Genomic DNA, 27,301 nt, shown 5'->3' with positions numbered 1-27,301 from the left:
TCCAAACCTTAGTCCTGACCATTTGCTACCTGGCAACCTTAAGCAAGTTACTGAACCTGGCAGGGTCTTGGTTTCCCGATGTGTACAGTGGGGACAGTAAGGCGCTCTCAAGGGGTGGCTGCAAGGAAGAAACGAGTTACCGCGTATAAAAGGCTTAGCTTGTCATCACGAGGATGATGACAATGACAATGAGGACAGCGATCTCATCTCAGCCTCTCACCAGCCCTGTGAGAGAGGCAGAGCAGGATCCTTAGTACAGGTGTGAGGGCAGGCCCAGGCAGGTTCAGCAACTCGCCCGGGGCTGCCAGGGCCAGCTCAAGGACAAGACCAGAGGATGCAGGACGTGTAGAGCTGACAGGGCTCTTGGCGGCTTCTCGCCCACTTCCCTCGTGTTACAGATGGGAAGGGACATGCCCACAGTCAAGCAGGGCATCAGTGGCTGAGCTGGTTCGGGAACCCAGGGCTCCTGACTCCCAGGCCAGTGTTCTGAGCTGCTGCAGACCACAAGATTCAGCAGGGGGAAAAAAAATCCTTGGGTCAATTGTTTTGGAAACAGTGCTGTGTCTCTAAAACCTTAGAGATCCTGAATATAACACATTAGTTTATCAAGGCTCTGACAAGTTCTGCAGGGGAGGAAAATATCTCACTTTTTTTCCACTCACTTTCCCAAACGTAACTGACCACAGAACCATGCATCTGTACCTAGTTCCACAGAGTACCCTCTGGGACATGTTGCAATGGGCGACTCCTCAGCCCCTGTATTCTGTGCTTAGAGGCACTAAGTCAGCAATTCTTTGGAGAGCTCTAAGCACACCACACTTCTGACATTGTTTAGCCCTGAGAAGTCCCTGAGGCTCACATAGGATTCCCAGGAGCCTTAAGAAGTGAGCCAGTAGCAAGGCGAGGTGGAGTCTGGACCTCCCTCTGTCCAAGCATCCCCTTTGCTCAGAAAGAACCCGAGTCAGTGTGTAGCCTCTGCAGAAAAGGAAGGGCCCCCGCAGACTGGCTAAGAAATGCCAGCCCCAGGATATTGATTTTGCTGCTGTCCCAGGTCCCAGGTATACACAGAGCGGCCGAGCCCGTTGCCACAAGGCCCTGGGGCAGGGACAGGAACAAGCACACCATGCTGCCAGGACATCTGGCCCCACCTGCCCTGTCATCACCAGCTCTGAGCTGCCTCATCGCTTTCCCTGGGCGCAGCCAATGGGCTCCATGCCTACATGGCACCAGCCTCCTTCCTTGGTAGGACACCGATGTCTCTGGGGGTGGCACGGAGCCTGTGGTTGGGGGCAGGCTGGCCAGGGAGGAGAGGAGAGAAGACTGCCTCTGACAGTTGTCACTGCAGGGACCAGTGCTGTTGTGACAGGGCAGGAGGCTCTCTGCACTCCACAGGGAATGTGAGGGCTGTCTAAAAACCAAGGGGCAGAGATAACAGGCCGGGTCACCAATCGCAACTCCGGTGTGTGAACCATTGCCAGGTGCCCTCCATCTCTTCCTGTGGGTGCAGGAAACACAGATGCATTTTAGGGACAGCCTGAACCCAGCATGATCGGTCAAAAGCAAGCAACACAAGGAGGGATGTTGAGGAAAGCCCAGGCTTTGGAGCCAGATCTCTGGGTGAGATCCCAGAGCCAGCACGTAGCCGTGCAACCCTAAGCCACTCGCTTAGGACCTTTGAGCCTCAGTTTTCCCCTCTATGAAATGGGAACAAAACGGCCCATCCCCTGGGGCAAAGATGAAATCACAAGTGGAGAGAAATGTCCAGCCTCTGGCAGCTGCTCGTCTCGGTGTGGCAAGAGACTCCCACGAGAGGAAATGTGGGCCGGTGATGTGAAACACAGGCTCTGGGGCCTGGCTGTGTCCGTGTGCGCAACCGACGGACATTTCTGAGCTCCACTTTCCTCATCTGTGCGATGGGCCTGCTCGCGCACAGGCTGTAAAGCACCCGGCAAGCTTAGCCATCGCGGTCACGGCCACGAGGGCTCCCTTGCAGGAAGGCTGGCATGCCTTTCACCATCTTTAGATCAGCTCTAGCGACCGCACTGCCCAGAGTGTGGCAGGTGATGAGCGGGCCCACCTCCGTGAGCACTCTCGGGAGGCAGCACCGTGCTGCGCGTATACCTGCCTCGTTCCCACTATTTCTCAACCCCAGAGGCTCCAGGCGGGTCAGGGAAGTGGGTGCCTGGGCGCTGCAGGCTGCCCCCACCGAAGGAAGAGCGCCCTGCGGGGCTCCAGGGCTCCTAGAACTCCCGATCTTTCAAGAGAAGCCAAAAGTGTTATGGAATACACTGGAATTCTTATATTTGCAATTCTTTTTTTTTTTTTTTTAAAGAATATTAGTGTTCTTTAGGGGTAACACATTTCAGGGCCCAAATTTGTCTCCAGGCCGCCTGCTCCGCCACCTCCGGTCTAGATTCTCCCTGTGGGCTCATCCAGCTGTATGGGTCCTTGCCTTTCCCCTCAATCAGAGTGTGGTGTGCCTGCCGGGCCGTAGGTGCCCATCTCAATTTGATACGTGTCCTCCCTCACCAGAGGGCTCTCCCGTCCTGCCCTCGCTGCAGCAGCAGACCATGCTCATTTCTGAACCCAGAGCAGGGCGCCCGGAGCCTGGGACATTTGGGGGAGTAGCAGGGAGCACCAACCCTCCAAACTCTGGAGCCAGCACAGGAATCCCAAGCTCACCCGGCCCCCAGAGGCCCACATGGCCAGGGCTGCAGTCGGACGTGGGATCAGCCTGCTGGTGGCCTGAGAGCCCAGCCAGGTGACACTCCCATTTCTCCTGGCTCTCCTCTGTGGGACCCAGAGATGGAGACGGTGGTGGGGAGGTGAAGGTGCTGGTGGGCCTGACAAAGGGCGACTCCACGCTCTCCCAGAAATGCCCAGAGGAGGTGTGGTCACCAGCGAGGAGACAGCTACAACCCTGCCAGCCCAGGGACGTGGCGTGGGTGTCAGGCTGAGGACCGAGGACAAGGACTGGCTTCTGCGGTGGGGAAGGGAGTGGTGAAAACTGGCAGGGGAGAGTAGGGCGTGACTTGCTGACATTTACCGAGTGGCAGGCCAGTGCAGGCCCTTGACATACGCTCGGTAAGTCATTCAACAAACACTGGCTGACCACTTCCTGTGTGCCAGGCCTAGGGCTCAGGCTGAGGACCCAGATGTAAACATGAGACCACATAAGTTATCCTGATGTAGTCCTCACCAAAATCACATGAAGTGGGGATTATTGTCCCAACCTTACAGGTGAGGAAACTGAGCTCAGACAGGAATGACAGAAAGACAGAAATAGCCCAAGGAGACACAGTAAGCGAGGGAACAGGGATAGGAATTGGGGTCCAGCAGTGCACTACACCGCTTCCAGGCAGATGCAGGCAAAGCTGCCAGAGCGGCTTGGTTCTCTCATTTCCAGAAAGACAAGACCAGCTGCAGTTTTCTCCTGGACATTTCCAGTAGGTATCTAAGTTGGAAGAATGACCCACCATGAGTCTCACCAAAGCTCTGTCTTCATTTGGAAGGACATTTAAGAAATATTGCTCATAAACATCTTTGCTCTTCCTATATTGGCCTTGGGGCAAGAAGCAAAGTAGCTCACCGCTGGTGTGGGAAATTTCCAGGCAGCTGGGAGGCATTTTGAAGGAGCTGGGAGGTTGGTCAGTCTGCATTAACTGCTTAGGATGATCCCATAGAAGGCATTGCCTCCAGGTGGCTCACCCTGAGCCAGAGGTCCGTAGCTCTGACTCGCGGGGGGTCCCCCTGGGCCAGCAAGCAAATGCACAGTGTCTCGAGACCATCACGATGACCACAGTCCACAGGGCTCATGGAAGCAGGCTGAGCCGAGCCAGAAAGAACCGGAAAGGTCCTGAGGCCCATAGGGGAGCCGGGAGGGTTGGTGACAGGAAGAGGCCAGGCCGAAAATCTAGTCAGGGATTCCAGGCACAGCCGGTGCTCAAAGCCAAAGCCCCCAGCAACCTGGAGCTCCCTCCAAGAGCCATCCAGATGCAACTTCGTACTATCTCCACAGGGGTACCAGGAGAAGAATCATTCTCCAGCCCTCAGCTTCCACTCCAAGATCCCCTCTGCTTCACCTTCCAGACCCAGCTGGCAGTGGAAAAGCCAGCCAGAAAAACGTATGAGCAAAGAGGACTAGAAGTGAGAATACAGGCAGAGGCCGGGCCCCCACTGGAATACTCCCCCAGCGTAAACAAAAAGAGCGAAGAGATTTCAATTGCAGATCAGACTCTAAGAAGGACTTCCCAAATGTGGGCACTCTTCAGCATGAGGACAGGTTAGCAAGGAGGAAAAAGGAAAGTTTCTGTGTCTATTTTTAAAGCATCCCGTAGTTGTCAAGGGAGAGCAGCCTGCTTGCCCTCCCTGGACCTCGTCTTCGCCTCCCTGCCCCCGAGTCTATAAACTCAGGAACTAGTTGCCAAGCATCTACCTGGGACATGAGTGCAGAGAGGTGGAGCCTTGCCAACTCCCGGAAATCAGTCCCCTGCCTCCTGGGAAAATCCTCTGAGGGGGATGATGGCCCCTGAGGCTGAGGACAGGGGTCCTGTCGGGTCGGTTGACACAATGAGCCCAAGCTTAGGCTGGCCCATGCCAGGCAGCAGCACCAACAATGAGGGGAAAGGGAAGCGTGTGACATTTTTCTCTGAGCGCATAAAGTAGTGATGGCTGGTAAAATCCGAACTCGGTTGGACTTCTCCATGTGCTTTGCGGTGTCGTGGACTTTAAGGGACACGGGGGGATGGGAGCGCGGTCAGCTTGTTGGCTCAGGGCCTCCAAGGGCCCGCTCGGCGCTGGGGTCAGGGCGTTGTGGGTGGGTGGCGGGCCCACCGGGGTCCTGCCGTCACCCCAGCAGCTACCCCATCAGTGACTTGATGCCGTTTGAACCCTGGTTGTCCGACCCGGTGCTCCAGGGTCTGTCTTTGGCACATACCTCACAGGAGCTGGGACCGGGGCCCCAGCAAAGCATCTCTATCCAACACAGTGCTGTTACTGGGCCGGGAAACGTGACTTCCTCACATTATAATGCAGCAATTTAAAAATGAGAGTTCAGGTTTTGGCTGGAGAAGTGCTGATGGGGGCTTCCTGCCACTACCCAAGGGCAGGGGGCTTGGACTGGCGCTGGCCGCCTGAGCAGGGCCGATCTGAGAAGAGAGAGGCCCGGGAGGAAGGGTCGGGGTGCTGGGAGCAGTCAAGCTGTGTGCTCACTGGCGTCTAGTGTATGGAGGCCAGGGAGGTCCCCGAAACATCCTAACCCTGCGCAAGACAGCTCCCACGACAAAGAATGAGCCCGTCCCAAATGTCAGTCAATAGTGCTGAGGTCCAGGGGCCCTGCCATCGGCCAAGAAAAGGGAGGGAGACCATGTGGTACGTGTGGGGGCCACAAGCGGCTTGACTAGGCCGAAAAGGAGGTGGGAAAAAAAAGATGAGCCTGAAGGGAGAGGCCTTATGTCCTCTCCTGCCTGCCTGCTTTTAACCAAAATCTATAGAGCGCCTTCTGTCCGGGCAGTGGTGGGCAGGATCTGGCTCGTACATGCTCACGCACCGATGCCCCACTCCACATCCCGTGGCGTCTTGTTGGTCACTGAAATGGGCCATGGTGGGTGAATTAACACCACGGAGATAGGCAGACATGGAGCTCTTGCTAGGCATTAGAGATACCTAGGTAGCAAAAACAGGGCCCACTCCTGTCCTTATGGGGTTTACGCTCTAGTGGGACGCACACTCCCTTAATAATCCCATGACCGTTCCTTGATTTCAGCCGTGAGAACTGCAGGCAACAGGACCTGGCACAATGAGAACGCTGTGAGCGCATGCGTGCGGGTTGGAGGTGTGAACACACAGGTGCTGCAGGGGGGCAGGGACCGGCCTATGCGGGAGGACTGGAGAAGGGGTCCCTGGAAGAGGCAACATTTCAATAGAGCCTGAAGGCTTCATCCGAGGTCGCCAAGCAGAGAAGCCAGCAGCTGGGATACTTCCAGGCAGAGAGCAGCAGGTGCAACAGATTCAAGATGGGGGAGGGGACCAGGGGTGCTGGGAAAGTACAAGAAGCCCAGGGGACCGGGGAGGGGGGCATGGGACTGAGGAGAAGCCAGCAAAGGGCCGGGTCACACAGAGCCTTGTCGTGTGAGGAGCTTGGGCTTTATCCAGGAAGCCATTGATGGATGTTGAGCAGAAGAGGTCCCTGGGAAGATTCAAATTAAAATAATAACAACAAAAACAAAACTGTATTGACTGTCCCTTTCGCATGACTTGGGCTTTTAATGATGGCATTAAGCATCACCATGAACCAGGCCCAGGTGATAAAGAGAGGGATAGACTTGGCCTCTGACCTTGGAACTCGCTTTGTAACAGGGCAGATGGATAGACTCCCCCCCCCCCCCAGCAGAACGTGGAGAGCACAGGGTGGCCAATGCACACAGCAAGAGGGACGTCCTCTCGGGGCCAAGTGGAGGAAGACAGACTCCAAGGGACCATAAATCTAAAAGAAAACACACTTTTTAATTTATCTCTGGCCTCACCAAAAGTAAGGGGAATCCCCAAGTTGCCCCCATCCAAAACTAAAAAGCTGTGAACTAAGACCAGAACAGGAGCAGTGAGTGATAACCAAGTGTGACACCTGGGGTCTGTCCTGGGGACAGACGCTGATGTCAGGACTGTGGAGAGGGAAGTAAACGCTGGGGAGTGGCCAAGTGAAGGAACAGAGCCTGTGGTCTCTCATTCTCCCAGGTCTCTCTAACAGGAATTAAGTGGTCCCTGCTACCAGGTACCATCCCCCCTCCCTCGCCGCTCCCACCCTGGCAGGTCACAGAAATCCTCTCTGGCCTTAAACCCTAGAGATTCCCATAAGATCAAATCTGAGTTCAGCATGCATGAGAGTCCACAGAGAAATACAGCAAATTTAGACCCTCCAAGGCCTTTTCAGTTACATACTTACCAATATACCAAATATAAGCGAATATGTGTGTAATGCTTAAAAAAATTTAAGATGAAGTCATAAACATGAGCAAGGAACAAGAGACTATCTGAAAAGACCAGGTGAACTTGGAAAAGAACAAAATAGAACTTTTAGAAGTATGTAGTTAGTAACATTAAAAAAATAAAACCCAGGGGCACCTGGGTGGCTTGGTCAGTTAAGTGTCTGACTCTTGATCTCAGCTCAGACCTTGATCTCAGGGTCAAGAGCCCAAGCCCCTCCTTGAGCTCCACACTGGGCATGGAGCCTACTTAAAAAAATTAGTAAATCAAATCAAATCCAAAGATGGGTTAAACAGCAGAGTAAACTACTGAAGAGAGAATTTTAAAAATGGAAAACAGGTCTAAGGAAATTACCCAGAATGCAATGCAGAGAAATAAGTTGATGGAAAGCATGAGGGGAAATCAGAGCTTTCTGGTCTACCACAACAGCCACTAGCCGTGTGTGGCAGTGTAAACCTGTATCTGAATTCATTAAAAGTCAATAAAGCAGGGTGCCTGGGTGGCTCAGTCGGTTAAGTACCTGCCTTTGGCTCAGGTCATGATCCCAGGGTCCTGGGGTCGAGTCCCACTTCAGGCTCTCAGCTCAGTGCAGAGTCTGCTTCTCCCTCTGCCTGCCACTCCCCCTGCTTGTGTTCACTGTCTCTCTCTGACAAATAAATAAATAAAATCTTTAAAAAATAAAAAAGAATGGAGAAGAGGTCATATTTTAAGAGGTAATGTTTGAGAATATTCCAGAAATAAACCCATCGTTACAGGAAGCACAATGTATATCAGTCAGAATAAGAAGAAGTCCACCTGTAGCCACATCATAATGAAACTGGAGAACACCAAAGACAAACAGGAAATCTTTTTTTTTTAAGATTTTTTTTAATTTATTTTTTAAGAGAGAGAGAGAGACAGCGAGAGAGGGAACACACGCAGGGAGAGTGGGAGAGGGAGAAGCAGGCCTCCCGCCGAGCAGGGAGCCCGATGTGGGACTCGATCCCAGGACCCTGGGATCATGACCTGAGCTGAAGGCAGACACTTCACGACTGAGCCACCCAGGCGCCCAAACAGGAAATCTTAAAAGGAGCTAACCAAAGAACAGTTGGGCCAGCAGCTGCCTTCTCTTTAGCAAAAACGAAGACAGAAGATAGTGGAACGATGTCCTCGAGGTGCCAGGAGGAAATGCCCATCAGCCTAAAACTGTGTACCCAGCAAAGCTCTTTGAAGGACAAGGGGGAAACAGGCTTTTTTCAGATAAAAGCTGTAGGAGCTTACCACCAAAAAAAATAACCTTAATCAGAGGAACTTTTAAATCATGTTCTTCGGGAATAAGAAAAATTATCCTAGAAGTTAGGTCTGAGGCGCAAGAAGAAGTGATGAACTACGTGCTTGACGTGTGGGGAAATTACTTTAAGCAAATATCATCAAGGTAAAATAATCATGTTGACAATGTCTAAAATTGTGGGGTTTTTAAAGGACAGAATTAAAATAATCGACACGGTAGGTTGTAAGTCAGAGAGAGTGATCGGGATGTTTCAATAGCTCCCTATTTAGGACAGAGCATCAAGATATCGCTCAACCCTAGGTTTTGTGAAGTTAAATACATATGGTAAGTTAAAGAATGGTTCTAGAATTCAGCACCCATCAGAATCACCTGGGAGGCTTGTTAAAATACAGATTACTGGACCCACCCCTCAGAGCTTCTGCTGCAGGAACGCTGCGGTGGGCTCCTAGAATCTGCATCCCTAACCAGTTCCCAGGTGTTGCTGCTCATACCGGCCCAGGGGCCCCACTTTGAGAACCACTGCACCAAAAGCAGAGAAACCGGGTGCTTCACTTCCAAACCAACAGAAGTGGGGAAAGGCAATGAGAAAACGAACAAAACCTTCCATCTAATGGAGCTCTGTGCAGGAAAGAGATCATATGAGCCACATATGTAATTTTAGATTTTTTTGTAGACACGTTAAAAAGTAAAAACCGGTGAAATGAATTTTAATAATGTATTTGATTTAACCCAATATACCCCAAATATTGTTTCAAGATGTGATCAATATAAAAATTATTGAGATTACTTTTTCTTTTTTTGGACAAAGTCTTCGAAATTCAGTGTCTATTTTATACTGTAGAGGCTTCTCAGTGTGGACGAGCCACATGACAGGTGGTCGATAGCCACGTGTGGCTTGTAGCTACCCTCCTGGACAGAGCCGGTCCAGACTGCAAGTGATAGGAGACTGCAGAGGACAGAGGCCCCCACTCAGGCCCTGAGCACCCTCTGGATGCTGAGCACTTAAGAGAATCATACATCGCCTCATTCAGTCCTCACTTAGGCCTGTGAGATTAGACATTATTATCATCCCATTTCATAGATGGTAAAAGTAAGGCTGAGAACATTCAAAACACTTCCCCAAGAGAAGCAGAAGAGCTGGCATCGAAACCCAGGTCTCTCATGTTCCTATGCCAACCTCAGAACCTCACGGTTTCTGTAAAGCATTTTCTGCCAACAGACCAGAGAGTATATATTTTAGGCTCCTGGGACCAGACAATCCATCTGGTGGGGAGAAGGTAGATCCTCTTCTTCCAGAGTCAATCTCGGTCCTCCGGGTGTTCAGAAGGATCCAGACTGATGGGCCTCTTGGCGACACCTCCTCAGACTCGGCCAAGGGGCTCAGCCAGCCTCTCTAACTCACTGCCTGACTATAAATGTGAGTTCTTCTCACTCGTAGGGCTGAGACAGAGGGGAAATAAAAGCGAGGATTGATGGAATCCCAGACATAAAATCTGGTACCATAATGCCTGCATTTTAGAAATTGCCCTTAATTAATGGTTTATGCCCCCCAAAGACGCCCCCCTCTTCAGGCCTTCTGCAGTGTCGACTCAGAGCTCAGTCCTGGGTGGCAAGGGGGGAAGGGGGGGCTGAAGGAGGTGGGGTGGTGAATGGCTGTCTTTCTTCAGAAACCAAAATGTGTGGTTTGCTCCTAGGACCCCAGCTCGTCCTCTGGCGGTGCTCGAGCCTGGGTGCCCCAAGGAATGTGAATGGAAAGCCAGCTCTCCTCACCGGCCTGAGGCCTGTGAGCTACAGAGTGACCCACACATATTCACACGCTCAGGAAGTTTGCTTTTTCTCTTTGGCCCCTTATCTGTCATTCCCTCCCCACCCTCCACTCATTCTTTCCTTCTTCCTGTTTCTCTTTGTGTCTTTGTTGTTTCGGTGGCACTATTTCCCTCCCGAAGCCCTGCTCTTTGAGTCTCTCTCTCCAACTCTCTCTCTCTCTCTGACTTTTGCTGCCTGTCTCCTTCCTCCTTCCCTTGCCACCTTTATAGTCTTTACTTGGGGAGGCCTAGCCAAGCGCCCCCCTCCCCGGGATGGGATAGACAAGCCCACCCCTCACCTCCCAGGGAGCCCCGCCTCTCCCACCTGCACCAGGTAGGAGTCCTGCTGGGACGATGCACTTCTGCCCAGGTGGGGGACCCCTAAGCACCTGAGCTGAACTCAAGCCACGTTTCATCCCAGGAAGGCAGTGGAACTGGGGCAAGTACTGAGTGCCTACTATATCTTCACATTCAGAATTTATACTAGTCATGAACCTGGGAGGTAGATAGTATTATTGTTATACCCATATTATAGATGGGAAAACTGCGACTTTAAGGGGTCAAGAAATTGGCCCAGAGCCAAGGTCTGTTCAACTCCAACGCCTGTTTCCACAGGCCCAGTCCAAATGGACAACACGGGCTGTGTCTTGGAATTTCAGGTAACCAGATGTGGTGATATTCGTCTCTCATCTTCCCAGAAGCAGGTGACAGAGACAGGACTCAGCTGCAGGAACAGCACAGAGACTCTCAGCTCTTTCCAAGCCAGGGAGGACACACCCGCGTTGTGTGCCAGAGGTTCTCACCTGTAGGACCCAATCAGAAAGGCTTCCCTGCAAGCCAAACCTGTCCTGGGGAGCCAGGGACCGCAGGAGGGACACTGAGGCCGGGGAGAGGCAGCTGTCTCACTAGGCAGAAACTCAGGGAGCCCCGGGGAGGGCTGCAGAGGAAGCTGCTGGTTCCACATTCCCAGGCGTCACGGCAACACGCGCTCAGACCAGTGATCTGCTCCGGTGCTCTGTACCATCTGCCATTTCTCTGGGGGCAGGGAAGAGGCCTTGCATCTACCCAGCATCCCCAGTCACGGAGTCCCCAGAGCAGCCCTGGGAAGGAGGCAGGTGGCAGGGAGGCATCATGCCAAGCTTAGGGTGTTCGAAATGGAGGCATGAGGTATCGTGGCTGCCCACCCTGAGTTAGGTCGCTCTGCCCAGTGCCCTGCTGGACCAGGGGTGGCATCCTCCTGGCCAGCAGCCGTGGGCTTCCAAGGGCTCTTGTCTGAGCAGCTAGAGGCCCCTGGCGTTGGGGAGAAAGGTTTTGGCAGAGCTGGATGCGTGTATGGTCCCCAAGCGGATACAGCTGTTTCCAAAGAGTTTATATGGCAGGGGCAGGGGAGGCGTGAAGGAACTGGGGAGAGGAGCTCTGTCACTAGGAAAAGATTTCTATGTGTCCGTTTCAAAAATAACGTACCTCAATGCAGGAAACGTGGGACACAGGAAAGTGTGCACACATTCACAAATACCCTTGCACACTCACATGTGCACACTCACGCACAAAACAATCACATACACACTCTCACACACAATTAACCCATCACCCCTTTCCAGACACAGACTTTTAACATTTATCCAACTAGTATATGTATAAATGTATAAATATACATATATACACACAATTAGAGTTCTACATCATAGAATCATGTATCATTTTAAAAAACAGTTGGGATTACACTGTACCTGCTGTCTTGTACTGTCCTTTTTCGCTTGGCAGTAGATTATGAACATTTTCCCATGTTAAAAGTATTCTCCAATGACCCATTTCTTATTAATCACGTATATTCCAATATATGAATGGGAAATCGTTCATTCAGACGAACTCCCATCAATAACTACTTGTACCGCTTCTTACTTAATTTTTCCAATTTCTGTTATAAATGTATGCATGTTTATTGAGGAACTTTGATGATACACAAAAGTATAGCAAGAGGAAATTAAGCTCATTCTTCCTGGCATCCAAGCTCAGTAACTGTAAATATCTGTGTGACTTCACACACCTTGTTGTAACCACGTGCCCAATTTGATGGATAAGCGTTTTTTACATCGTTATAATTTACAACGTACAGTATTGGCAGGGTCCTTTCAAACCAGGCTTCTTTTTTAAATACTTGTCATTTCTCGTGGTATTGAGTTTGTGTGGGTGTTGATTTAACCCTGCTTTAGAGAAAGGGACTTTCCATCTCAGTCAAGTTCGCCCTGAACCTGGTCCGTTCATCAGGTGTGTCCGACCATGGATTGAAGAGTAGGGATGGGAAATGCTGGGGGATAGACATTTTCGTCTATGAGAGGCTGCTCCGGAAACAGGTTTCGGTGTGTTAAAGAAGGGAGCTGAGGCTCCGTGTATCCTAAGAAAATAAATCACCCAGCCGCCCAGAGATGACTGCCACTGTATTGATTACAATAGCGAAAAATGGGGAACAGCCCATGCCCATCAACAGGAGGCAGGCGAGATAAATGAGAAAGCATCCTCTGATGAATCCTGTGCCGTCAAAAGATAGCACAGATCTCTACGGAGATGGAAGGATGTCCTCCACGGTGTAAATGAGAACGGTGTATTATGAAACGGAGAGCGTTGTGTCTGCACGTGGGTCTGGGTGTGCTTGGAAGCGTGGGTCTGTGTGTGTTTGGAAGCGTGGGCATTTGTGTATCCCAAGGAATATTTAACTAAAACTAACAGCTGCTGTCTCTGGGTGGCGTGGGATTTGGGGCGATTTTCACTTTGTTTTATTTTCATTCTTTTCTGGATTAAGTTTTAAAAAGTCTGCTCTTTTGTCGGGGTGGGGGTGGGGGAACAGATTACTCTTGTAATGGGGGAGGGGCAGCAAAACAAAACAAAAGCCATTTTGATTTTGGAAAGAAGAAATGCAGGAGGGGGAGACATCCCCGCCCTTCTCCTACCCTGGGAGTGCAGCCTGCCCAGTCCCTGGCTCCCCCCCCGCCCCGCCCCGGGAACCCTCCCCAGCTCCCTCCTCAGCCTCCTCCCCATCTCCCCACCAAGTCTGTAATTGTGTGTTGCAGATTCCGACAGCCAGTGCAGCCCCACGCGGCAGAGCCTCAGCCTGTCGGAGGGCGAGGAGCAGATGGACCGGCTGCAGCAGGTGGAGCTGGTCAGGACCACCCCCATGTCCCACTGGAAGGCCGGCACCGTCCAGGCCTGGCTGGAGGTGGTCATGGCCATGCCCATGTACGTCAAGGCCTGTGCAGAGAACGTGAAGAGCGGGAAGGTAGGGCACCTCCAGGATCCCAGCGGGAATGCCCCCTCTCCCTCCTCCCTCCCTCCCTCCTCCACGGCCACTCTGAGAACTTTACTAACCCAGAGCTGGCCTGCTCCACCTCAGCCCCGCCCCCCTCAATCCCGGGGTGAGGAGGAGATGTATTCTAGGAGCCAACTGTACTGGGTTCAGGCTCCAGTGTCCACAGTAAATCATCGTGTCTCCCCGACAAGGCACATAGCCCTCTGAACCTCAGGTTTTGCATCTTTAAATTGGGCCTAATCTGCCCGTACCTGACAGAAGGGGGGCAGGACTGGGCTAGAGGGCTCTACTGGCCAGGATGTGATTCCGCTCACCTCCTGGAGCAGAGCTGCTCTAAGTGCTCTGCCCAGACTGCAGAGAAGGATGGGCAGGGAGATGGGCAGGCGCTGGGGTCCAGCCTTGGGCTAGCAGACCACTGCGGGGCTCAGCCACAGCCAGCAGCAGGTCCTGGCAGCCTCGGGGGCCCACCCCACTCCCCCTTCTGGGCGCTCAGTCCTCACCTTCCTGCGGAGCAGGTGCTGCTGAGCCTGAGTGACGAGGACCTGGAGCTGGGTCTGGGCGTGTGCAGCTCCCTGCACCGACGCAAGCTCCGGCTGGCCATCGAGGACTACCGCGACGCTGAGGCGGGCAGGAGGTGGGTCGGCACACCCGGGCACCCCGCTCGGGCTGCGCCTCTGGGGAGAAGGGAGAAGAGCCCACCCCAAGACCTCCAGATCACACGGTGGGGGCGAACGGACACTGCAGGCTGAGCCAGGGATGGGGGATGGTGGGATGTGCCCAGGAATGCCACTGGCCAAGGGGGGCCAGGCGCATCCCAGTCCCGCTCTGGGCCAGCCCTCCCCGTAGAAAGATGGAGATACAGGGAATCAGTGAGGCCCCAGTGCCCCCATGGTCCCCGCAGCTGGGAGGTGGGGGGGGGCTCATGCACCCCCAGACCTTCTCTATCTCCGAGGGCCAGCCGAAGCAGATCTGGGAATTCGGCCAAAATGTCTGCTCTGTCTACTTCCACCTCAACCCCAGCTCTCCCGTCCCAGGGGGAGAAAGGATGGCGTAAGACAGGGAGAAGTAGAATGTGACAGAGCAGAAATGGACGTGAGGGGCTTTACTGCCACGTCTCCCCTCGAGGATTAGGGCAGGCTGGGAGGGGGCTGCGTTAGCAAGCACACCTGGGAATGGGCGGAGGCTCCTCCCTTCAGGTGTGTCCTGCTCTCATCGCACACACTTCCCCCACAAACCCCACCTCTGTCCTACCTCCTGCCTCCCTTCTGACCTTTTGTGAGCCGGATTTGTTGGTGGGGGGAGCTCATTCACCAAGCAGCGCCAGGGAAACCGGAGCACCCCCCTCCCCGCTTGGTCCTCAGCGTGCAGAGGGGAAGAAAGAACGAGCGTAGTAAATCTGACACTTTCTGTTTTGCATAATTATCTGCTTCACTGGTTTCCCTATCATTTTCGTGCAGTTAATTAATCAAACCTGGTGGTGTGTGCTATTATTTGCAGAAGCCGCTTTATGGATTAAAAAATGAGGGGGCTAAGCCTGGGAACTCAGGTTCGTTTGGAAGCAGAAAACCCAGGGCTTCTGTGTCCTGGAGAGGGGCCCTTGGCGTGAATCCTGGGTGGCAGCAAAGACATGTGAGATCAGATCAGAAACTCGGGTAGCAGCCCAAAGCAAGCAAAGCAAGAACGTGCCAGCCTTGTCAGCAAGTCAGGACCCTGAGGGACGGGGTTGGGGGTCAAGGAGTGGGGAGAACAGTGGTGGGGGGAGGGGAGCGGCGGCATGAGCTTGCTTTCTCAGAGGGCTTCCCCTCCTTAGGGTCCCACAGGCACCTCACACTCATCACCTACTCCTAACCAGTGCCTCCCCTCTCCTGAATCCTCTGCCACCCAAGCTGGAGACCCCCCCTGCCCCCTGGTCCCACTCCCAACGTGGTCAGCAAACGCTGACCATTGAACGGGGTGGGGCTGCCTGCTTCACCCCGCAAAAATGCAGGATCCCCGCCCAAGTTCGCCCAAAACGTGACTGCCCCCGAGAACCTCTAGGAACCAAGATGCTGCAGCGCCTACAAGGGGATGTGAACGGATGTGAACGGAGTTTGAAAAATCCTGAGAGCTGAGGTCAGGACCGTCTCCATGGATCCTGGGTCTCGCACGTTAGACACCCCCAGGCTTCCTGCAGGAGGGAGGGTCAGATTCCCTGTGGAAATCTGGCTGTCTCTAACTTGCCGTGGTCTTGCTCTCTCTGGCACTTGTAGCTTCTCCCGTTGTGAAGTGAAGGGGGTTAAATTAGAACAGCAGTTCTTGTAACTTTTGGAGACCACGGCCACTCTGAGAATCTAATAAACACTGTTGACACTTTCCCCAGAGGAGATATACAAAACATCACAACTTTGCATTCTGGGACCCTTTGACTCACTCTGGGAACTTTTAAGGGCCCATGAACTCTAGGGTAAGAACCCCAGTGAAGTCATCTTCAAGAACACATCCTGTGTGGCTTTGGCAATGACATTGCCCTCTCCGGGCCTGGCTCCCCTTATCTCTAAAATACCGCAAAATCCACCAGCCCCATCACCAGTCGTTTTATGCACATGATTGATTTGATTTAACCGTCACAACATCAATGTGGGGTAGACATTCTTACCCCCATTTTAAAGACGGAGAAAGTGAGGCCCAGAGAAATCATGGGTGCAAAGTCACGCTACAAAATACCTAACTTCAAAGTCAGTCCCCTTTCCGTTATCCTGCAACACCTCAACGTTACGTTAAAAACATCGACAACCCCCGCTACTTGTATTTACGGAACACGGAATGCACCCCCACACTCCGTGCTAAGGGTTTCATGTTCTCTTATCCCGTTCAGCCCTCACAGCTTCTGTGAGGCAAGCATGATTAGCCCCATTTTGCAGATGAGGATGCTGGGGCACAGAGACACAAGGTCCCGGGGCTAGCTGTGATAGAGCCAGAATGGCCTCGTGTTTTCTGTGCTGAATCATGACCCAGATGATATCTAAATCCTGTGCCCAAACTCGGATTTCGGGGTCTAATCCAGCCCCAGTTTGGGACGGGGACAATGTCAACTTTTATAAAACATCTGAATTACTTTTAAAGTCATGCCGTCTTGTTCAACTTGGATGCTTACAATAGCTCAGACCAACAGCTGGGAAAGTGTTGCCAAGCCAAGGCCCCATGGGGACAACTTTAATGAAAAGAGAACCGTTTTGAAGGGCAGAAGCGCATTAATTGTCAGCATGCAGATGGATATTGCTGACTGTAAATGGCCTCCCTCAAGTAGGTTCAGCCGGTGCCCCTCCCCCACCCCATGCCACGTCTTGTTGCACCATTGATTTGCCGAACTCCCTCAGAGAGGAGGGCTTCTGGTCCCCATCAGTGACAGCCCCGGCCCCAGGGCATCTGATTGAAGGGAGGGCCGGGAGCTCCCACACCAGCCTGGGGCTAGACAGCCTCGACCAGTGGCTGATGGCCCCGGGAAGGGTGGCTCTGAAGTGAGGGCCTCAAGAGGGGCTGGGAGGGGGCCCACCTGGGACCTTTTCTTCTTAAAGGGAGTTTGTCTTGGGTCAGAAGTTTCCAATACAGGAGCTTCATCTTGGGCGGCCTCCTGGTGGACTGGAGTCAATGCCCCGCTAGCCCAGCCTTGATTTATCTTCAGTGCGTTTATAGAACAGAAGCTGGGGAGCCAGGTGGGGTCCTGCCCTCCAGGAGCTGGTGGTCTGGCCAGATGAGCAGCAGGGTTACGAGTGTAGGGATGGGGACTCCCGGGGGGGGGGTGGGCTCAGGGTGCAGAGAGGGGCTCTGACCCAGCACACGAGGGCCCTGGAAGGCTTTGGAGAGAGCAAAAGCCCAGCAGAGCCCAGTAGCAGTCAAGCAGGTGAGGAGGGAGGTGTGGGGTGGACCACGGCCAGGAGACGAGGAGGGCCTGGCCTTGGGGACAGACCCCAGCGGTCCTGGGTGGCTGAGGGGCAGGAGGAGACCGCATGAAGCTGGGAGCCCCCCCTTCCTTTCCTTGGCCCCTCTTCCGGAAAAGCATCTCCTGTGTGTTGAGCACGAGGCCGGCTCTTCAGCAAAGAACATAGTCTCTGGGCTCAGATCAATTCATTTTTGAAAGTTCCATGTGTGACTGACTAGTGCTTTGAAGGAAATACTTACAGGCAGAGCAGCAGGCTAGGGGGCAACTTTATTTATTTTTAAGATTTTATTTATTTATTTGACAGAGACACAGCGAGAGAGGGAACACAAGCAGGGGGAGTGGGAGAGGGAGAAGCAGGCTTCCCGCGGAGCAGGGAGCCCGATGCGGGGCTCGATCCCAGGACCCTGGGACCATGACCTGAGCCGAAGGCAGACGCTTAACCAATTGAGCCACCCAGGCATCCCTGTTTTCATACGTTTTTTATTTGTATGTATTATACGCTCCATAATACATTATTATATTTGTCTTTTAAACTGCCCATTATCTTTTAAGGAGATTAGCAGATGAGAAAAATATTTAGTCAGATAGTTACCATTTCTAATCATCTTTATTCTTTAAAAAAAATTCTGATTGTGGTAAAGTATACATATTTATCATCTTAACTAGTTTTTTTGTTTGTTTTTGTTTTGAGAGAGAAAGGGTGGAGAAAGGGAAGGAGAGAGAGAGAACCTTAAGCAGGCTCCACGCCCAGCGTGGAGCCTGACACGGGGCTGGATCTCACAACCCTGAGATCATGACCTGAGCTAAAAGCTAGACTTGGACACTTAACCAACTGAGCCACCCAGGTGACCCCCCATCTTAACCGGTTTTAAGTGTACAATTCAATGGTATAAAGTAACATCCACATTGTTAATGTGGCCATCACCACCATCCACATCCAGGACTCTCTTCATCTTGTAAAACTGAAACCCTATGCTCACGATAACATAATAAAGACTAACTGCCTGTTCTCCCCTCCGTGCCCCCTCCCCAATAATGGCAACCACCCTCTACTTTCTGCCTTTATGGTTTTAACTACTCTCAGTACCTCATTTAAGTGGAATCACACAGTATTTGTCTTTTGGGGCCTGGCTTATGTCACTTAGCATCATGTCCTTAAGATTCATCCATGTTGTAGCCTGTGTCAGAATGTCCTTCCTTTTTAAAGCTGGGGTGGGGCATCTTTTCATCTGTTTATTGGCCACCCATATGTCTTCTTTGGAGAAATGTCTATTCAAATCTGCCCATTTCTGAATCCAGTGGTTTTTTTATCGTGACTTCTGGAAGTTCTCCTCTTTATTCTTTCATGTGGGCCAAGTTTCCATATGGTCACTATTTTCTTGCTTCTTGAAAAAAGCCCTTCAACATTGCCTGCAGTTTATTCCTCTGATGATGAATTCTCTCAATTTTGTTTGTTTAAAAAAAGTCTTTCCTCCCTCGTTTTTAGAATAAACTTAAATTTTTTAGAGCAGTTTTAGTTTCACAGCAAAATTGAAAGGAGGGTATAGAGAGTTCCCACATCCCCCCTGCCCCCACTCCTGCACAGCCTCCCCATCATCCACATCTCCCACCGGATGGAGCATTTGTTACAGGTGAGGAACCCGCATCGATGCATCCCAATCACTCGAAGTCCATAGTTTATATGAGGGTTCACTCTTCGTGTTGTACATTCTGTGGGTTCGGACAAACATGTGATGACATGCATCCCTCATGACAGTATCATGCTGAATAATTTCACTGCCCTAAGAAATCCCCTATTCTCCGCCTGTTCATCCCTCCCTCTCCTTAACCCCTGGTAACTACTGATCTTTTGACTGTCTCCATAGTTTTGCCTTTTCCAGAAGGTCATGTAACCGGAATTGTACAGTATTATGATTGGCTTCTTTCACTTAGTAAGGTGCATTTAAGTTTCCTCCACTGGAAGGTTTTAAGCAGAGGATGTACATGATCTGATTGAGGTTTTTAAAAGACCATCTGGCTACTGTGGGGAAAGTGGATGAGAAAGGGTGGGGCAGGCAGGGGGGTGCGTGGGGGAAGTAAGGAGGCAATTGCCGAAATCTATGCCAGAGGTGGTAGTAGCTTGAACCCAGAAAAGAAGAAAAAGGGACAGACACACGGACCAGAGTGACTGATAGACCTGGTGGGGGAGGGGAGACTGAGGGCAAATGAGGACCGGAGCCGGTGGATGGTGGGGGGTGGGGAAGAGCTGGGAGAGGGGACAGGGCATTTCATTTGGAGCCCATTAAATGTGAGATGCGTGACTGGCAGGAGATGCCCAAGGGGGCAGTTAGTAAGCAGCTGGGTCTCAAAAGAGAGAAGGGAGAGATGAGAATTTGGGAGTCCTCATTTACATTACATTTGTAATCCAGAGCCCTGGAAGTGGGTGCCACCAGGGAACAGAGAGCGTGGGGAAGAAGAAAGAAAAGAAGGGGCCGTGAGGGAAGATGTGCCCATCATATGGCAGTACCCGTCCCGAGCACGGCGGTCAGTAGCTGTTCAGTGTATATTGGTGGAATGAAGGAAGGACAGCGAGGAGCCATATAGGAGCACCAGCAGGAGGGTGGTGCAGTCAGCCCTGGCCACTCTCCTGGAAGAGGGACTGGGGAGGGCTCAGAGGCAGGGAGACCAGTCGGAGGGCAGAGTCCAGGGAGACACAGAGTCCCGGAGTGAGCAGTGGAGAGTGGAAAGGAGGAAGGTGAGTCCGGTGGAGCTGAAAATCCCACCCAGGCCTCCAGCTTGAGTGGCTGGTGGGCAGCTCTTAGAGATGGGTGCACAGGGAGGGGCTAGGAAGTAGGTGAAGGGTATACTATCTGGGGGCAAGGGAAGAATGCTGGTCCCGATCCCAGACCTGGGGAGGAGGGTGGTGTCACTCTGTAAGCCCATATTTCCCTACCACATCCTGATCCCTTTGTGGGGTCCCCCTACCTGGCAGCCCCACAGGTCATTTCTCAAGTCCCTCCACAGGTGGGCTGCGCTGTTCTCATTCCTTCTGTGCGACTGCCACCGTGTGGCGATCAGGGGAATGACAGCCGAGGGGACCTCTTGCCAGGAGCATCCACCTCTTTATGCATTTGAGAAATATTCCTTGTGCACCTACTCTGTGTGCAGCACTGAGAAAGGTGTGGGATACAGACAAATCTGAGATATAGCGGTGAGGAGAAAGGGCTTGGAATAGGCAAAACGGGGGTTTTAATTCTGATTCCGAGACATGCCACAGTGTGACTCTGGGCAAAGTCTGAGCTTCTTGGTTTGTAGAGCGAGGAGAAACGGCCCAGGCCACGGCATCGCGGGCTTCAGGGATTCTGTAGAGGAACATGCCCAGGGGACCACACCCAGGGGCAGGCTGAGGATGCTGAGGGCTCCCGGAGCTGCCGCCTCCCTCTGCACACGTCCCTGCGGTTCTGCTACCGTCTCTTTCCACTCCGTGTGTCTGAATGTGCTTTCTTCGCTTTTCCTGTTCCTTTTGTCTGCCTCTCTCTTAATCCCTCTCTGTTCTTTGGAGCTCACTCCCTGTTTCTCTGTCTGTCTCGGTCTTTCTCCTTCCACTCTGCATCCACCTCTCACCCCATCTCTGCTTTGTCTCTCTTTTCCTCTCTGTCTCTCCACTGCATCCCTTTTCCCGTCCATCTCTGTGATGTCTTGGTCCCCCACCCTACTCTGCCCTGTTCTTTTCCCTCTGTCTTCATCTCTGCCCAACTCTGCCCCATTTCTACCCGTCTCTCTGTTTCTGCCACCTGTCCCCACCCATCCGTCTCTCTGGCCATGTCTGTCCTCACCAGCCTGTCCAAAGCCGCTGACCTGGACCATCACTGGGTGGCCAAGGCCTGGCTGAATGACATCGGGCTGTCCCAGTACTCTCAGGCCTTCCAAAACCACCTGGTTGACGGGCGAATGCTGCACTCCCTGATGAAGCGGGACCTGGAGAAGCATCTGAATGTGTCCAAGAAGTTCCACCAGGTCAGCATCCTGCTGGGGATCGAGCTGCTGTACCAAGTGAACTTCAGCAGGGAGGTGAGGACCAGGGCAGGAGATGGAGGCATCTTCCACAGCCCTTCTTTCCCCACTGGCACCCATTGTCTGTCTATCCAACTATCTGCCCATCCATGCATCTAACCACACACGCATCCATCTACCTGGCCATCCATCCACCTGGCCATCCACACACCCATCCACACACACATCCATCCACCTGGCCATCCATGCATCCATCCACACATGCATCCATCCCTCCCCCTGTCCCTCCCTTCTTCCAATAGCTGCTTACTGGGCATGGGTCAGGCCCTGTGTCCAATTCAGGGGAAGTGGGGAACCCTCATCTTCCAAGAGTTCACTGCTCATCAGGGAGAACCACAAAGAAGCTGGCGCCACCATACCATGGAAAGTTGGCCCAATGAGGAAGGTCCAGGATTTTATGAAAACCCAAAGGCGTAGCTTCCAGAGGGATCAGGGAGGGCTTCCCCGAGGTAGTGACAGCTGTACTGAGAACTGAGAGAGGAATTCCAGGCATCAGTCAGCAGGAGGTGTGAGTGAAAAGCAACCTAACAGAGGGAACAGCACGAGCAAAGGCCCAGAGGACAGAATGTGTGGTCCCGGCATTGAATCTGAGGTAGGGGAGTGAATGGGGAGGCAAGCTAGGTGACCAGGGACCGGGGGTGGGGGGAAGAGTCAGAGTTTGGACTCTGAGTGCCCCCTGATTCTGAGCCCTGCCATGTCAGACAGCATGGGGGGCATCTGCTTCAGCTCCCCCAGGACCCGAAGATTCCCAAGGGCCCTACAGGGCGGCGACAGTCCAGACGGCTTACTTTTCCTAGAGTGAAGTCAGAGCACAAGCCGCTCACAGTCAGGAGAGGCCCAGAGGAGGGAGCTGTCCAGTTCTTCAGCCCTTCTCACACACCCACTGCAGGACCCTGGGCACCGGAAACCCCAGTCTGGTGAACCCCGGAGACATGCAGGAAGATCGTGACAGTGAAGTGTGAATGGGCATGGTCAGGGCATGTTGGAGGAATCCATAGGCCAGGGGGTCCCTGTGTCTACCACCAGCCCGGAGCCCTTTGTCTGGGAGCCAGTCCCCCCAAGGAAGGCTGGTGAAAAGGGAAGAGGCTGATCCCTCTACAGGTTGCCACGAGTGATGTTTTTTTTTGTTGGTTTTTTTTTTTTTTTTAAGATTTTATTTATTTATCTGACAGAGAGAGACAGAGCGAGAGAGGGAACACAAGCAGGGGGAGTGGGAGAGGGAGAAGCAGGCTCCCCGCGGAGCAGGAAGCCTGACGTGGGGCTCGATCCCAGGACCCTGGGATCATGACCTGAGCCGAAGGCAGATGCTCAACCGGCTGAGCCACCCAGGCGCCCCATCCATGAGTGATGTTTTGTAGGTGACACTCGTTGCCCTCAGGGGCTGGGTGGACCCACAGAAGACAGCCCCTCATGGAAGAGCCGCATTGTTGGGCCCCTACTCCATGTCAGGAAAGTGGGGGTCCGGGATATACAAACTAGGCAGCTGCTGGGGGTCTCACCCAGCCCTCCACCCCCAGAAGCAGGCTTCTCCCCATTTCCCAGAATGAAAGGCCAAGCCCCAGATGGACAGGGCCAGAGAACCCGGGGCTCACCAGCCAGAACTCCTCCTTGTACCAGCATGCCGGGGTCCCCCCAACACCATGGATGCTCGCTCCTTGGGACCTCTGCGTGCTCCCCCACCCCCAGCTGACCCACTGTCTCCCCCCCGCCCCTCCACAAGGCCCTCCAGGAGCGCCGTGCCCGCTGCGAGACACAGAACATAGACCCCGTGGTCTGGACCAACCAGCGGGTGCTCAAGTGGGTGCGGGACATTGACCTAAAGGTGAGGGGCTGGTGGGCGGGGGGTGGGCTGGGGGTGACTCACAGGCATCTGCAAATCCCATGCACGTTTGTGTGTCCATTTTGCATGAGTCAGCGTCGTTGCCCAAGCTGGCGAGAAAGCCTGCCTCCTGTTTCTCAGGAAGACGGAGCACCCACCCCACCCTTACAACAGGACCCCCATTCATGATGACTTTCTCCTAGCAGGGGTGGAGAGGCTGGGCTGTCCTCTGAAGCAAGGCTGGGGTTGAATCCAGGCTCATCTCATTGGACAAGTTTTTATGGGCTGCCTGCCAAGATCTGGGAATACGTCAGTGACAAAATAGTCTTGGTCACTGTTCTAATGGCCCTAAAAGAGTGGGGGGATCCCCCTGAGGCTGACACTAACTGGTCTCCAGGGGAACAAGCCCTTGCTGTTGGGGGCGTGTCCCCACTTGGAGCTGAGGGCACCTCAAGCCAGCAGGGCAACTCCTCAGGACACCTCAGGACAACAGGGTGGCCCTTGCAGCCTAACAGGGCAGGACACCAGGGCAGACCTGTCAAGTAACAGGGCAGCCCCCACCACAGGCTAACCAGCCTGTGCCTTGCCTTCAGGAGTATGCGGACAACCTGACCAACAGTGGCATCCATGGTGCTGTGTTGGTGCTGGAACCCACGTTCAACGCCGAGGCCATGGCTACTGCCCTGGGCATCCCCAGCGGGAAGCACATTCTCCGGAGACACCTGGCAGAGGAGATGAGCGCCATCTTCCACCCAGCCAAGTGAGTGTGGGCTGCTGGCTGCAGCTCTGGGGCTTCAGAAGCGGGTGATCCTGACTTCCCCCCCCGGCCCCCTCGCTTCCTGGATCCCACTTCTTCCTTACAACACAGTGGCCTCCTTTTATAGATCAGGAAACAGAGGCTCCAAGAAGCAAAGTGCTTTAGCCTGAAGGTCATAGTTGAAAAAGAGGTGGCCAGTCCAGGCAGGAAATGCTGTGGAGACAGAGGTTTGGAGGCAGGGATGAGCATACTAATGGTGCTCATGGTCCAGGTGAGCAGGCCATGTCAGCCTACCCACCCCAGGCTCCTCGTCTGAAAAGTAACCAGAGAAAAAGCACCTGGACAGACAAATTAGGCCCCCTCTCTGGGGACTCTCTCCTTAAAATATTTGCAGTTCAGTTAAAGTCACCATTTATTAGACACTTGTTGTGGGCACTAATTTCATCCTCATGACAATACCAAGACATCAGTGTCATTATCCCTCCTTTATAGATGGAAATACTTGTTCGAAGGGGCCAAGGTACTTGCCTAAGGTCACACAGCTAGTAAGGAGCAGAGCCTAGATTTGTCCTTTGCTCTATTAATATGGCATATTACATTGATTTTCATACGTTGGACCAACCTTGCATTCCTAGGATAAATCCCACTTTGTCCTTTTTATATGTTGCTGGACTAGGTTTGCTAGCATTTTGATGAAGATTTTTTGCATCTATATTTATAAAGGATGTTTGTAGGGGCTTTTTCTTGTGATATTTTTGTGTGGTTTTGGTATCAGAGTAATACTGGCCTCATAGGATGCGTTAGGAAGTGTTCTCTCCTCTTCTGTGTTTTTTTTTTTTTTTTTTTTTGGAAGTTTGTGAAGGATTGGTGTTCATTATTCCTTAAACATTTGGTAGAATTTAGTAGAATTCACTGGTGAAACCACATGATCCTGGGCTTTTCCTTGTGGAAAGGTTTTGGTTTTTTGTTTTGCCGGGGGGGCGGTGGTTTTTTTCCTACTTCAATTTTATTTGTTATAGATCTATTCAGATTTTCTATTTCTTCTTGAATCAGTTTGAATAGTTTATATCTTTCTAGATATTTGTCTGTTTCATCTTGGTTAACTAAGTTGTTGGCATACCGTTAGTTGATTTTATAATCATTTCTCTATAATCTCACCTCTTTCTGTAGAGTTGGTAGTACTGTCTCCTCTCTCATTCCTGGTTTCAATAATTTGAGTCACTCTGTAATTCTTTATCAGTCTAGCTAAAGCTTTGTCCATTTTGTTGACAGAGCTCAGATTTGAATCTGAGGCTCTCTGAGTCCCCCAAACCACATGAAGCCTCAGAAAGCATCTGGGCCACACCCCATGTTATACAGAAACTGAGGCTTGGGGGGTGGGGATTGTACATCTGTGGCAACAATCCAGAAGTCTTGAACTGCCTTTCCCCATTGGCAGGCTAATACCCAAGTGATTCTCAAAGTGAGGTCCACAGAGCCCTGCAGCAAAATCATTGGTGCTCTTGTAACACGCAGATCCCCTGGCCCAAATTCAGATCCACAGGACCAGTATTTACTGGGAGAGCCCAGGAATCTACATTTTTGGCATTTTGAGGTAGTTCTATGGAGACCAGAGTTTGACAAGAATACTGTTCCTTGAGCCATGACTCAACAGGTGCAGGAAAGAGGCTTTTCTCCTAAGAATTATCCACCTTCCCTGACCTCCCTTCTGGAGCCATGTGACCTGTAATGGCCTTAACATATTCTGAGCCCTAGATAGGCAGCACTAGCTAAACATTAGCAGGCATTCATGTATCTGATTAAACCCTTGACCACCCCAGAGGTCACAGGTGCATTAAGGACTCTCTAGGATTCATGGGTGAGTACTGGGGATGTTTCTCGAAATTTCTTATGCAAAATAATGCATAAAGCAATTGGGAGAGGAACCCAGGCATGGTGAGGCACCCAACAACGCAACTATTATCAATTATGTTTCCAAACCCACTACCAGCACCTCCGTGGCTGCCTCTCTTTCTTCCTCCACAGGGAGATGGCTGGAATGTGGGTTCAAATCCTGACTGTGCTGCTTTCTACCATATTAGGCACAAGCAGGTGATTTCAGCCCTCTCAACCTCAGTTTCTCATCTGTAATATGGGAATATGAGTCTTCCCTCCCCGGCAGCTTTGTTAACAGGATCCAGGGAGGCAAACTGTATGCAGTGCACCGGACACAGACCCCCCCGCCAACAACTGATAGTTCATGCCCCCCAACTTCACACGAGCCCTGGAGTATCTCCATGACGCGCTTTCTTCTGGATTGGTTACATGGGGCCCCTCTTCCTGTCAATGTGCTCCATCTTTCTCCTTAGCATTTCAGTGGGGAAGAGCAATTCCTCTATGAACTCCGAAAGACTTTACTGTCAAGCACACAGAGTAAGAGGCCTTGTCATGTCTCCCACCTCGGTGGCTGGCAGGCTTCCCAAGCTGCAGAGTCAGGGGAGGGGATTCTCCCGGGGTGGGGGACACACTGAGATTTTCAGGCACCCATGACAAGGTGATGTGTTATGACATTCTGTCCACCCAACCCCTAGCAGTCTTTGAAATGTGAGCATAGAGACCAGGCACTGGGGCGGTTCAGGGGTGGTCCCATGTAAAAAGGAGCCACAGCAGGGCCTTTGGGGGCTCAATTCTGGCTCCTCCATCATCATCATCTCTGTGATTTTAGGCAAGAAATTTGCCCCCTCTGAGCCTCAGTTCCCTCAACTTGAAATGGGGATAATCACTCCTTCTCAGGGTTTCTGGAAGGGTTCAAGGACCTCAACTCCGTCCTTACAGCAAGAAAGCAGGCTATGACGACATGTAAACTGATGGGCGTGCCTGGGTTCCAATAAAACTTTATTTGCTAAACCAGTCGGCTGGCCGGCTCCAGCCTGCAGGCTGCAATTTGCCAAATCCTAGGCTAAGAGAAGCCTTCGATGCTTTAACACAAGGAAGGGAGTAATGGGGTCACTTCAGGCAATAACTCAATGGTGGGGGTGGGGGACACAGATTTAAATGCAGAGTGGGGGAAATTTTCCTGATGCTTCTCAAGTCATGCCAGGGAGCTCAAATGCGGGGATTCTCCCATCCAGTCTTCCTTTCCTGGTAAGGTTTGCATCACGATGGAGGGGGAAGAGCATGACCTTGGAGTCTCACAGACTTGGATTCAGATCTTGGCTCTGCTGCTTGCAGCTGGGTAATCCTGGGCAAATCGCTTAACCTCTCTGAGCTGCCCCCCCTTTGCCCCAGCTGTCATGCAGGGATGTTGGGAGGATTGCTCTCATAAAGTGCTTAGCACGGGGGCGTTACACAGGAGGTCCGCAGTAAATCACAGCAGTTTTGTGGTTGTCACCCGTGTGAGTGTGCACGTCTCTG

At 52.3% G+C, this 27,301-nt stretch overlaps 1 protein-coding gene across 1 annotated transcript in view; it reads left to right on the top strand.

Moving 5' to 3' along the window:
• KAZN (kazrin, periplakin interacting protein) overlaps window positions 1-27,301 on the top strand; it is a 1,069,448-nt gene that overhangs the window by 1,039,946 nt on the left and 2,201 nt on the right. Inside the window, exons 11-15 of the mRNA XM_028108174.2 lie at window positions 13,125-13,330; window positions 13,876-13,994; window positions 21,098-21,329; window positions 23,053-23,154; window positions 23,745-23,911. Of these exons, the coding sequence (XP_027963975.2) occupies window positions 13,125-13,330; window positions 13,876-13,994; window positions 21,098-21,329; window positions 23,053-23,154; window positions 23,745-23,911 (826 nt within the window). The remainder of the gene's footprint in view (window positions 1-13,124; window positions 13,331-13,875; window positions 13,995-21,097; window positions 21,330-23,052; window positions 23,155-23,744; window positions 23,912-27,301) is intronic.

This window comes from Eumetopias jubatus, unplaced genomic scaffold (assembly GCF_037043125.1).
Source record: "Eumetopias jubatus isolate StellerSeaLion01/CBP00866 unplaced genomic scaffold, mEumJub1_p1.0 scaffold_4, whole genome shotgun sequence".
Classification (NCBI taxonomy): Eukaryota; Metazoa; Chordata; class Mammalia; order Carnivora; family Otariidae; genus Eumetopias; species Eumetopias jubatus.
This window is presented reverse-complemented; position numbering and strand designations above follow the sequence as displayed.